This window comes from Gymnoscopelus microlampas (genome assembly GCF_963454915.1).
Source record: "Gymnoscopelus microlampas genome assembly, chromosome: 9".
Classification (NCBI taxonomy): Eukaryota; Metazoa; Chordata; class Actinopteri; order Myctophiformes; family Myctophidae; genus Gymnoscopelus; species Gymnoscopelus microlampas.
In genome coordinates this window covers 9,996,961-10,010,142 of record NC_139946.1, presented here as the reverse complement: position 1 = coordinate 10,010,142, position 13,182 = coordinate 9,996,961, and the positions used below count along the sequence as shown (strand labels likewise).

Below are 13,182 nucleotides of genomic sequence, written 5' to 3'. Positions count from 1 at the left end.
GTGTTACTCAACTACATTTCCATAGACCAGATTCACACACTGAAATTGAAAACAAAAAGTAAATAAAAATAAAAACGAATGAAAAGTTCGACACTATAATAATCTTGGTGTGTCTATGTGTGTGTGTGTGTGTGTGTGTGTGTGTGTGTGTGTGTGTGTGTGTGTGTGTGTGTGTGTGTGTGTGTGTGTGTGTGTGTGTGTGTGTGTGTGTGTGTGTGTGTGTGTGTGTGTGTGTGTGTGTGTGTGTGTGTGTGTGTGCGCGCGCGCGCGTGCATGCGTGCGTGCGTGCATGTGAGACCTGGAGAGAAAAGCGAAAACAAATCCATGCAGTGAATCTTTTAAACATACATCCAGGCATTGCATGAGAGCTCAGACTATCTCTTCATCCTTCCCCTCTCGGTGTTGTTCTCTCCTCTGTCTCTCCCAAAGCCTCAAAAATAGTTCTGACCCCAATCACCTGCACATCTCCCACCCTCCCTAGTCCCTATACATCAGCACTAGACTGTTGTTCTTATTTTAGAATCTCTCTCTCGTTCTCTCCCACATTATCTTTATCTTGTTCTAGCATACACACACGCACTCGAGCAATGCTGGCTCAAAGCTCAGAAATAGCTACTGGGCGATGAGTAGTTGGATTTCTAAGTGGCTTCTGTTGGCAGTTACAGTTCTTTTTTCCACTATAATTGGTTCTGAAATTACTTGGGCCAAGTTGGCTTCTGTCCCTTCATCTGCATTCAGCTGATAATTGTTTACCACGGGTTCTCTCTTCCTTGCTTACATAATGTCTTTGAGTTCCTTTCTCCTCATCTCTTACCTTGCTTAATGCTTACCTTAACATTTTACTCGCTCCCATTACCACCACCCTCCTCTATCTTCGTCTGTCCGTCTACTCCTCCCGTATGTACATCCCTCCATCCATTCCTTTATCAGTCTAAACCAAATACCCAGTGTCATCTGTCAGTCTGGTCTAGTGGCAGTGTGATCTTAGCCTGTAGGATCATGAATAATGGACGGACTACATTAGCCTCTAGCCTGTCACGCCTGTGTACCAGAGGCTGTGTATCCATTAGAGCCAGACGATATATCCATTATATCCATTATTTGACTTTTTTGACGGCATTAGTGTCTGCAATTATACAGCCGATGTGACACGATTTTGGGAATGTCATAGGCGAATTCTTTCAAAAATGTTTAAAAACACCAGGTATACAGTACACGCTTACAATACATCGCCATGCAACACATTGGGAGCTTTGTAGATAAGCATTTTTTTTTTCTATTTTTGAAAAACTTTAATCCTTTTTTTTCAAATAGATTTTGCACTTTTTGACAAAATATCGGTCAAGACATTGGTAATCGGTGGCCAGGACTTTCCTAAATTGGCATCAGATCCAAAAGTCTGGCATCGGTCAGGCTTCTAGTATCCATACCTTTCTACCTGTTCCTCTCTGTCACTGGCCTCTGTGTGGGTCCAGAGAAAAAAGCTTAGTAAAGTGGATCAGATGATGGACAGGATTAAATGCCTTTCTGCACTTGGTTTGGTGGTCCTTTTCACTTTGTCTCTCCCTCCCTGTCTCTCTCTCTCTCTCTCTCTCTCTCTCTCTCTCTCTCTCTCTCTCTCTCTCTCTCTCTCTCTCTCTCTCTCTCTCTCCGTCTGCCTACGTATCTCAATCTATCTCTCTCTGTTAGGACACAGTATCGGTCCATCGGCCAGGCTTCTACGCCGACAGGTTCTTCAAGTTCATGAGCAACAACGTCTTCAAGAAGAGTTCCTGTGAGTTTGTTCAAATGGAGACATCTCCTTACATAGTCAATTCTGTGATGAGGAACCCATTCAAATGCCAAGATTTGCTTTGTTTTGTTGCCAAGCCTTGTCAGGGAAATCATATTGCTGAATGCCTTATTAGGGCAGGCATAATGTCACGCTGGGGGGAAAAAGTCAATTTGAGCCTTGTGTGATTTCCCTCATTTGCATCACACTTCAAAGGTGAAGGTTTCACAAAAATAGAAAGGTTTCTGATACCATATGCTGTGCTCCCCTGTTTGAAGACATTTTATGTTGCTATCAATGTAAAAAAAAAAAAGAGTAGGTGTTTGTAGTCTATATGGGTATTGCTTGTCTGACCGCAGGACACATTATGCATATTCAAAAGCCAATTTATGCATTGATTTGAGAATATTTGAGTGGCAACAATATTTCTCATCACACTTTATGTTTCCACCAGCTCTAAAGTCATCTCCGTCTAAGAAAGGCCGTGTGTCGTTGACGGTGCCCAAGTACATTGGTCCTGGGGCGGCCTGGTCAGCGAGCCGGCTGCCCTGTGAGAGAGACGAGAACATTTATGACCTGAGAGGAGCACGCAGCTTTCCCACACTAGAGGATGAAGGTAAACACTCTGTCTGAGACTCTTGCTCTCTGTCTCTTTTACTCTCGCGCTCTCAGATATTGAAAAATAGAAGCAACAATCTTAATTGGTACTACAAAAATGTGAACAGAATCTTAACATTCCACATCTATAAACTGTAATCCTAGTACAGTTTAATTTCTTGTTGTTCTTGAGTTCTGAAATCTTATGGCCTGGGGAGAAACTGTCCACAAGCCTACATTTGAGGAAATTGGCCGCCGGGAGTCCACATTTTCAGTTTTACTGAATTGCACTGTTTTTGCAATGATTGCAACTCCCTTATAGAATATCATGGTTCTATCTCGCTACTCTATCTCTATCTCTGTCTTTCTCTCGCAGGGCGACCTGACCTCCTAACCTCCACCCCTCCATCATTTGAAGAGGCCACCACTGCCTCAATCGCTACCACACTCTCCTCCACCACCTCTCTATCCATTCCTGAGAGATCTCCGTCTGACACATCAGAGCACTCGCGCTACAGGTACCAACACACATGAGATATTCCATATCCCAGTCACTGCAGTTTGAACCCCTTTGTGGAGTTGCCACAGGAAGGGATTGTTTGTCACCCAACATGATAACCTACCCTCCTTATTAATGTTACCATTAGACACAAAAAGATGAATGGACACAATTTTCATTTAGCTGTCCCCAGTGAACTGACACAGTTGTGTTCAGTTCCATATGTAAGCAAATGATACGGTGTAGTCTCTGTGACATTAATTCACTATAGTTGATATACGTACGTATATTGGTATTGCCTGTCAAAGATAAGAGGAAGGTTGAAATCTTATAGTCAAGTCAGGCTTAGAGTGTTACTATGTTACATTTTGATTATGTTGCTGTATGTGATGTTATGGATTCTAATGAAGATGATAGAAATAAACTAAACTAAACTTATAGTCAAGTCAGGTTTAGTGGGAGCATATTGATTTTCATTTTGGTTCATTATTGACTCCAAACAGCAGTTGAGATTTAGGATTTGCATATAACATTTTCTCTGATAATGTTGCAGTCACATACAGTACCAATTATGAGAGGAAATCATATGAAATGTCTATGTTGAAACCCCAGCCCTGTCGCATCATTTAGGAAGCCGCCCTGATGTCCTGCCCAATATGACAACCTACCATGAAGCTTGTATTGACACTGTTCTCTCTGTCCCTGCTGTCCCTAGGAGACACACCCAGTCTGTCAGCCACGACGGGCGGTGAGTCTGCGGCACTGTGAATGCTGCTTTCACTTCACAAAGGCCATGCTTGTTTTAAGTTAACATGCTGAAAGTCCCGTCCGTGTTTTCACAGCTCTTAGTTTCATATTTATACAGCGGTGTTTGGGTGTGGTAGGTGTGTGCGTGTGTGTGAGAGGGGAAACTGTGCTAGGTCAGTCTGTTGGTCTGTGTTTATGAGTAGGACTTTGTGCGTGCGTGTCTGTTTCACTTTGTACATGTCATTTCCTCTGTGTACATTATGTTTGTTTGTGGAAGCAGAACCCAGGAGGAGTTGCGTTGTCGTGATGAGGACCAGCAGACCATCACAGTGGAGGTGGAGGTGAAAAGGCATGACAGTGAACCCACCATCACCATTCCACAGAGCTGGCCTGACACTAGGTACAGTACATCTGGGGATGTGTGTGTGTGCGTGCTTGCAATACCTTTAAGACCAGAACCAGTGTTGGGTGTCATGGGTCACTTGAGGCTAAGATATAAATTAGTTATTCTTGTCCAGTGACACACACTAGCGGTACACAGTAAGATCCTGAGTGTTAATTGAGAGTTAAATTTGAATTTACATTTTTTTAACTCTCAAAGTCACAAATGGATAAATTAACACAGAGGATTTCTTGTTAATTGTACTAAAGGAGCTCTTGTTTCATGTACTTTAGTTGAACATCAGGACAAGTGGTATTATACTATTGAAAGCCTATTTGAAGCACTCATTTGTTGGGCATTTAAATAGTTTTTAACTTCTAGCACGTGCTGCTCCGATCCCTAAAACCATGCTGCGGCGCCCTCAGTACCATCGGCAGCGTAGAGCAGTATGTTCTTTCCATTGTAAACAACAAGAAATAGAACCCAGCCAGGTAAAGAGCCTGCAACCTAATAGGGTTAGCTAAGCTGTAGAGCCATTATAATGAGTAGTCCATGACCCCAATCATTAATATGACTGAGGTTGGCACCCTGCTATAAATAATCTGCTGCCAGCCTCCTACCTAGACTAAGCCAGCTGTTGGGTGAGCGCCCCTCACTGTGCAACATGAAACGCACATGCACGCCCACGCACAACCTCACCAATTTTGCTGAGAGATACTACTAAGTCTGAGATACTAAGTCCCATGTTAATGGACAGAAGAATGATGAAGGGTGAATGCACTAACCCATTTTGTTATTAGGGTCTGGGAGGTCTACTTAAATTTCTTGTTATGGACAGACAACATGCGCCAGGCACTATCTGGAGAAGGCATCTAATTAGGTTAAGAGAGTGTATACGTGTTTATCAGGATTTATTTGGCACTGTGTGTGTGTGTGTGTGTGTGTGTGTGTGTGTGTGTGTGTGTGTGTGTGTGTGTGTGTGTGTGTGTGTGTGTGTGTGTGTGTGTGTGTGTGTGTGTGTGTGTGTGTGTGTGTGTGTGTGTGTGTGTGTGTGCGTGCGTGCGTGCGTGCGTGCGTGCGTGCGTGCGTGCGTGCGCGTGTCCCTGTGCGTGTGCTTGTGTGTGTTATGGGTGACACTGTGAGCGAGTGATGGTTTGGAAAAGCTCCAACATAGGCAAACCAGAAAGTCAACATAGGGCAGTGGAGCAGGACGGCTTCCGGACTGGAACTAATCCCCACCCTGCAAAACACAGAGATAACCTAGACCTCCCCATATTCTAAAATGTTTTAAGATTACTTTTATCTCACTTCAGCTTCATTGTCTCCGCCAGGCCGAAAGGCATGGCGAGAGAGTATGTTTTACCCCCTGTCCGTCCGACGCGTCCGTACGTGTCTGTCTGTCTGTCTGTCTGTCTGTCTGTCTGTCTGTCTGTCTGTCTGTGTGTGTGACGTGTGTGTGTGTGTCCTGTCCGTGTGTTACCAGCTAATCTCCGGCACCGTTGGCCCGCTCACTGCGAAACTGTGCACACACACTCCCTCGATGCCAATTCAGAACCTCTGCTCCAAATGTTATAGTGCCACCAGGAGGCCGATTTGTGCAAAACCCATTTTTTACATCACCCCTACAGATTCTATCCAAACCTCATGCAAATTGGTACAGAGTATCTCTATAGTCATGTGATCAACCCGGATCTGCCCGATTTCCCATATTCCATCCTGATTGGCTAAGGTTGGCTTCCAAAGTTTGCAGGATTGGTCCGTTTTGAACAAAATGCCTCAAATCATGAACGCAGCTTGCAATTTCCGTGAAATTTCACACGCACATTCCCACTAGGCCGAGGAAGAAATGCCACCCATTTGTCATTGGCCTGTTATAGCGCCACCAGCAGGTCTAATTTAGCAAAACACACTTTTGGAACAAAATGCCTCAAATCATGAACTGTCCGATTGCCGTGAAAGGCCTAAGAAGAAATGGCACCCTTTTCACATTGGCCTATTATAGCGCCACCAGGAGGCCACAATAACGTACCTGACCTGGCGGAGACCTGTGCTCCGAGGAGCACTTTTTCTAGTTTTAAACGGAAATCAGACTGAGAGGCAAGGGTACGATCGGGCAACACACAAGTAGAGAACTGGGCTCAAACTCACAACTTGTGATGTGTTTCAGTTCTTTGAGCCTGCACGACTATAGGTATTTGTGTAGAATATGAAATTGAAGGAACTGGACTGGATTGGAATCATTTGCAGTCGATTGTATTTGACTGATGTGAATTGAATTGAGGAAAGCTGTGTTATTTAGCTCAGAACAGGGTGGGATTGAGTATGGGTGATCAGGGTGAGGCTGCTGAGGGAGGGAGACTGATTAAACATCTGCGTCTGATGCAGAGACCCATCTAGGGGCTCAACATAGTGGCCTGAGGTTCTGGTAGACATGGCTGGGGGTGAAGGGCTAGAAAGGTGAATGACACAGAGCCAGCAACAGGGGGATGAACCATCTGGATGCCGCTGCTTCTCCAAGCAGCCTGAGATCACCTGGTGTGAGCAGAGTAGAGATGGATGAGACAGGGCGGAAGAGAAGGGGGCTGTAAGAGAAAGAGTAACAGATGCAGAGACGGGGATAGGGGGAGACTGTCAGGGTAACAGATGCTGTACAGTATGTGGAGGAGACAAGAAAATGAGAACGACCCTCTCTATGGTAACTGTCACCCTGTGCCCCCTATTAACCATTCAGTCAATCAGCTCTCTCCGTGTAAGATGCCAGCTCTTCCTCACTATTCATTCACTAGAGTGTTACTCTAGTGAAGCGAAGCTCAAATACACAAGCTGAGAAAGCAGTCTGGATAAGCCTAAATCCTTTCTCCTATAATAGTCAGTGATCTGGCCAGGAACAATAATGGATTGTGGTAACACACAGACAGCTGGCAAGTCTTAGAGTGGCGGCTGGCAAGTAGACCATGAATACGCACACACGTGTGTGCGCGCGCACACACACTAACACATCCATTAAACTTTACTTAGAGCCTGTTTGTTCAAATCTAATAGTCCTGCACATCTGTTCTGTTTTATTGGTGTAGCTTACTGGAAGTGCCCCCAATTAACCCACTATTGGTGTGTGTGCATGCGTGCGTGCCTGTTATAGGGTGCACTGTGCAGGAGGGAGTATTGGGTTCGGAAAAGACCCAACATAGGCAAACCAGGAAGTCAGAGTAGGGCAGTGGGGCAGGCTTAGCCTGGTAAACCCTCCCTCCGGAAATCTCATTTCCATTTGATTTCAGGAAGGAGTCTGGTCTGAAACGCCTTTCTCCAATAATCGCTCTGCTCGCCGAGCCGCCGAGCCTATCAGCGTCGTCGCTCATTGTTCTGTGATTGACAGCGACAGTTGGCCAATCAGGTGGCGAGTTCGAGTGAGCCCGAATGAACCCGAGTGCAGCCTGAGAGCCGCCGACAAAAGACGAACGGCAGCCATTGTTGTTCTCCGAGTGCCGTCACTTCTTAGTTTCGTTCTTAAAACGGTCTCAAACTTCTTTTTTGAGGCACGGAATTTACTATTAACATATCGTTTGGATAGAATTTAGTTGTTTAACTTCATATATGTGGTCAATTAATAATGACAGAGCCTATTTAAAAATATAAATTTAGAGAACCGGCAGGGGCGGGGAGTGACACGCATGTATCCCAATAAGGCAACCTATTTTCGGCATGGCCGTCCCAAAAGTCCCGTTGCGTCACATAGTCTGGAGCTCGTCAAAATGAACTGCTCATTGGCTGAAGGGGAAAAACGATCATTGGTTGAAGGGGTTGTCAGTCAACGGTATTACTCCCGCCCAACTCCAGCCCACAGCGATTATTGCAGAAAGGCGTTTCAGACCAGACTCCTTCCTGAAATCAAATGGAAATGAGATTTCCGGAGGGAGGGTTTACCAGGCTAGGGCAGGCTGGCTTGAGGACTGGAACTGGGGTCTGGGGACAACACACAAAACAAGTAATGTACTGGGATCAAACTCACAACTTGGGGTGTACTAGCCCAAAAGTCAAGCAGAGATTATGCTTTTTTAATCAGACTAATCAATTTAGTCAATCATAAAAAAGCCATATAGTGTCAATTAATTGATATATGGTAATTAAATAACAAAATCTAAAAAAGCGCATCTCAATTATTCAATTAATTGAAAAAAGTAGTCAATAGAATAATCGCTAAGAAAGTAACCGATAGCTCCAGCCCTATAGTGCAACCCAATGTATTCTATGTATTGAGAGCTTGTAAATGTCCGCAAGATGAGGTCAAATGACCCAATTGACAATTTTACACTATGATCTGTCAGCGTTATTACCAATCTTACCTCCCTTTCTTCTCTCTTTCTCCACAGTGAGGTAGAGGAAACAGCTGGTGCTGAAGTTCCCACTGGGGCTGAGGCTCCTGCTGCTGCTGCTGCTGCTGCTGCTGCTGCTGCTGCTGCTGCCGCCCCTTCCAGCTCTTCCATGGCTCCCGAGGCCTCTTCCTCCTCCTCTGCCCCAGCTGCCGCCTCCTCTCCTGGGGCTGCAGAGGCCACGGATCCCCTGGAGGCTCCATCCAGCCCGGTGGTGGTGGTGGTGGTGGAAGCAGATAGGGCCAGCCTGGTGTCCGGCTCCGGGTGTACCAGCCAGGCTTCCGTAGATGATGAGGACGACGTGCCAATCACAGACCTTGTAAGCTAAGCTAGGCTAAGCTAAGCTAAAGCCTGTTGTGTATGCAGTATGCACACTTAGACCTACAGTACTATACACACATGCAAACACATTGTTGGATGCAGACATTCACATTTAATGACTTTGATGATTCCTCAAGACTGATATAAGGATGTATAAATTATACATACAGACAGACATACTGTACCTTATATAGACAGACAAACCATGCGCTTCTGAGTTCACAATGAAGTGATACGTTGTAAGACCAACCAGACTACTGAGGAGGACCAGCTCCAATCAATCTCTTACATCTTTTTTTATGTCATTTTAACATAGCCATTAAAGGACCACTCCACCCATTATCTCGGTGCTCACTAATGCTCATTAGAAGATGGCACCATTTATGTCTACTCTGTCAGGAGGGCTGTGGACAGTTCCGAAATCTGCCTACCAGTGACATCATCAGTAGGCAGGGTTTGGTAATTAAATCTTTTTGGCCTCTTCCAGGAAGAGAGAGGCTTTAGTTTCTATTAGCTTGGAATCCCCATCGATGTTGACATTGGTGGGCAGGTTTCTGAACTGCCCATAGCCCACCAATGAGACACAGAGAGAGCACACAGAAATTGTGCGACCTTAAGCCTAATTTATGGACGGAGCAACACGTCGCACCACGTGTCTCACAACACTCTGAGATTTGAGCATTCATACTGTCCACGACTCGCCGACAGCCTCGCCAGAAAATTTAAACGTGAAACGTGAATGTGGTCTTTTGATTGCCGCATCTCGTCTTTGATTGATTGATTGAATACTTTCCGTACAGGTTGTACAGTCAAAGGTTATGCTAAAAGGATAACACAAAAAGCCCGAGGGGCCTTGTTTCCATTGTGGTCCATTGTACTGTAGCTGTCTTTCCACCCAATCAATCAGAGTCCGCAACATTTTATGAAGTGTCTGCTGCCATTCATTTTTCCAGACGTATGCGACACCGTCGACACTTGTTGCTCCGAGCATAAATAATAGCCTTTAAAATGAACATTAGTGAGGACCAATTACAGTATGGTTGAAAGTGGGTGAATTGCTCCTTTAAGATAGCATGGCATGGCATATTCAACTGGCATCCCGGTGTGATATATATGTGTTGTCAGAATATATTATATATACAAGATATATATCAACATATATTGCAATAAAATATTATTTCATTGCAATATGAATATTGAACTGTTGCTTGTGATTGAATGGACTAGTCTGAGCTGTATGATGCTGTCCTACAGAAGCGTTGACACGAGGACCTCAGAGAAGGAGCTGAGTCCAGAGCACTGGTATGAGAGAGATGAAGGTTGCAGTGTGCAGTGCAGTGTATTTAACAGCATGTCGCAGTCGTCCAGAAACCTTGTATCCCCATATTTCAACTTTTTATGTTTTTCTGTAAATGAAGGACTTGCTTCGTCTTACACAAGTGTCACACAAATGTAGCAAAAATAGCCTATCTACAGTCACAAGTTCACAACGCGTCACAAGCTTGTAGATCGGCTATTTTACGCTATTTTTGAAAAGATTGTGAAAGTGGTTAAGTGTGTCTGGGTTTTATAAATATTGAACCATAGGAACACAGGTTATTTTTTCCCCCATTTCCTGAAAAGCAACGGTTTTGGTTTTGGACATACAAGGTTTCCACCCGACAGTGGCGATTTGCAGTGTGGTTTGGGGTGTGTGTGTGGGGAGGAGGTAAAACAGCTAGCTTCACTTCACTTCTGCTCACAATGGGATCTAATGGTGTGCAGTTGTCAGTACTGAGCAGATACAGTCAACAGCTTTGATATTAGCAAGAGCTGGAGAGAAAGGGAGAAAGTTTCATCTTTCACTAGTCTCTGCTATTTGTGTGTGTGTGTGTGTGTGTGTGTGTGTGTGTGTGTGTGTGTGTGTGTGTGTGTGTGTGTGTGTGTGTGTGTGTGTGTGTGTGTGTGTGTGTGTGTGTGTGTGTGTGTGTGTGTGTGTGTGTGTGTGTGTGTGTGTGTGCGTGCGTGCGTGCGTGCGTGCGTGCGTGCGTGCGTGCGTGTGTGAGTGTGAGTGTGTGTGTGCGCCCGCGTGTTCTGCCAGCATTCTTGTCCTCCCAGCAACAATCACCTACCATCAGATCTACCTGATAGTGTTGTGTTGGCACTTGGCAGGTCTAAATACTCCCAGAAGCAGAGCCATAAATGAATGTATGAGAGGCAGGTAGATAGCAGATGGAGCTAGTGATCACAGCTCCAGATAGTGAAGTACTCAGATCAGTAGGTAAAAGGCCTGTATTCAAAATCTTACTTGAGTAAAAGTGCAAAAGTATTGGCATCAAAATAGTATAATTGGTCAATTAAGCAATATTACACGAGAGGTGTGCGTTACTGTGATTATTGTGTAAAAAGTACAATATTTGCCTCGGAGATCAGATATTTAGTGGAGCAGAAGTAGCCTATAAAGTATCAAGAAATATTAATAATCAAGTCAAGTGAAAGTACCTTGAAATTGTACTGAGTAAATATACTTAGTTTCTTTCCACGACTGGTGAGGTTCCCTGGTGGTGCTGCTCTGGAGGGGTGTCTTCTGTCAGGAATCAAACACCCTGTGATTTATACGTAGTTGCGTGGCGGTGTCGCGCGTCGGAAATAGCAGATCTACCAGCTCACAACATGTCGCAGCGCGACATGTTTGTGAGCTTGTTGAGCGGCTATTTCAGACTCCGCGACACCTGCACACGGTCGAGTACGACTTGGGCTTAAATGTGCCATCAGAGGTCCTACGTAGCAGCAGGTTAGGCAGCGAGCTCCCTCAGTTATTTATCAGTCTGCTCACCTGGCCTGCCCTGTCTCAACTTAAGAAGATCCAGTTATTATTCATTCAGTGGAAACAGAGAGACACACAGGCAGGGTCTGGAGAGCGTCAAGGGGGTCAGGAGGACACACTGTGCATAACCACACATCCTCACAGCAGGTGACACACAGGCATGCACGCACACACACACACACACACACACACACACACACACACACACACACACACACACACACACACACACACACACACATAATCGCCCCACACACACACATTGACCTGTCCAGTGAAAGTAAGTGGTCTGTTACCGCAGGTCAGCTGAAGACATATTGCCCAATCCCACACTGATGTAAACTCCTGCATCCACAGGAGTTTTACACACTTATACACGTTTCTCTGTTGAGTAAAATAATACTTACTGGCATACAGTATATACACAGTTACACAACAAAATAGGAAAAGGTATATTTGGAGCCTTTTATTTTATCTTCAGAATATACACATACTGTATATGCATGCATTACTACTGTATACCATATGGCTTGTGTCAAACTGCATAACATGCAGGATTGAAGCACCCCCGTCGCAAGCAATTTGAATAACACTGAACAGACAGACGAGGCAAGATATCTCGGGAAGGGGGGTTGGGGGTGACATGTATTGAACTGAGAACCGGCTAATAGACATGGTATTGGCAAGGGCATGACATATGATCGCCCTGCTCCCCCGGGAAATATCAGTATATCGTTTAGCGGTGAGGAGTCTGGAGTGATTGCTGAAGTCAGCTGAGGCACTGGGCCGCTAGCGCTCTTCACTTCACAAGTTCGTCTGAATGGCTAGCGTTTGAATTATTCAACCACGATCAACAGTCTCCACATTCACTTCTCATGACTACGTTCCTCCTCTCCTTCAGCTGCAGTCTCATTTTTCTTCTCCCTCATCTACTCTCACTTTCCTTTGGTTATTATACTCCTTCAACCACTTCATTCTTTATCCTTCCCCATGATTTTTATTCCTCCCTCAGCAGCCCTCTTTTGTGTTCTTTCCCCCTCTACTCTCATCTCCCTTGTTGCCGCCCTCACCGTGCCCTTTTTCTTTTCTTTGTCTCTCCTCTGATTGGGGGGGGGGGGGGTGTGAAGAGGAGGAGCGGTGAACTGAAAAGAAAGCAGCTACCTGGTCTACTCTTGACTCCATCTTCTGACCTTCTCATTATCTTCCACCTTGCCCCTCCATTACTCTTGCTCTGCAGGGTCTGTCCCCGCTTGCCTCATCCTCCACCATCTTCCATATCTCCATTTACCTGCTGTACGTTTCCAGATGGGTGGACCCAGATTGTCTCTGTCTGTCTGAGGAAACCCCGGTTCAGCTGTCATTGTTGTAACTCCATTCCCACTGCCATGATATTAAGCAAGTAATTGTGGGTAGACGTGCTGGTCTCAAATTGTGTGCCGCAAATCTCCAGATCCGCCTTGTTTGAATTCCACAACATTTCTCCCACAGCTGGTGTGGGAATGAAAGCATCTGATTTCCTTAGTGTATGATGTTTTGTTCTATGAACAAAACTGCTTGTCTTAACTAAGATCCGCTGAAACCTTCAGTTTAATCTCATTCATTTACTAGGCTCTTCTACATGGACAGTGATTCATCAAGAATAAAAGTACTTCAACAATGTTGGTGTAACTATTTTTACAGTATCCAACTGCA

The 13,182-nt window shown here is 45.0% G+C and overlaps 1 protein-coding gene across 1 annotated transcript in view; it reads left to right on the top strand.

Annotated features, from left to right (window-relative positions):
• The window catches only part of pip5k1ca (phosphatidylinositol-4-phosphate 5-kinase, type I, gamma a), a 57,236-nt gene that overhangs the window by 37,508 nt on the left and 6,546 nt on the right, over positions 1-13,182 (top strand). The window contains exons 11-16 of the mRNA XM_084067495.1: positions 1,690-1,774; positions 2,226-2,387; positions 2,745-2,886; positions 3,583-3,615; positions 3,895-4,014; positions 8,364-8,682. Of these exons, the coding sequence (XP_083923621.1) occupies positions 1,690-1,774; positions 2,226-2,387; positions 2,745-2,886; positions 3,583-3,615; positions 3,895-4,014; positions 8,364-8,682 (861 nt within the window). The remainder of the gene's footprint in view (positions 1-1,689; positions 1,775-2,225; positions 2,388-2,744; positions 2,887-3,582; positions 3,616-3,894; positions 4,015-8,363; positions 8,683-13,182) is intronic.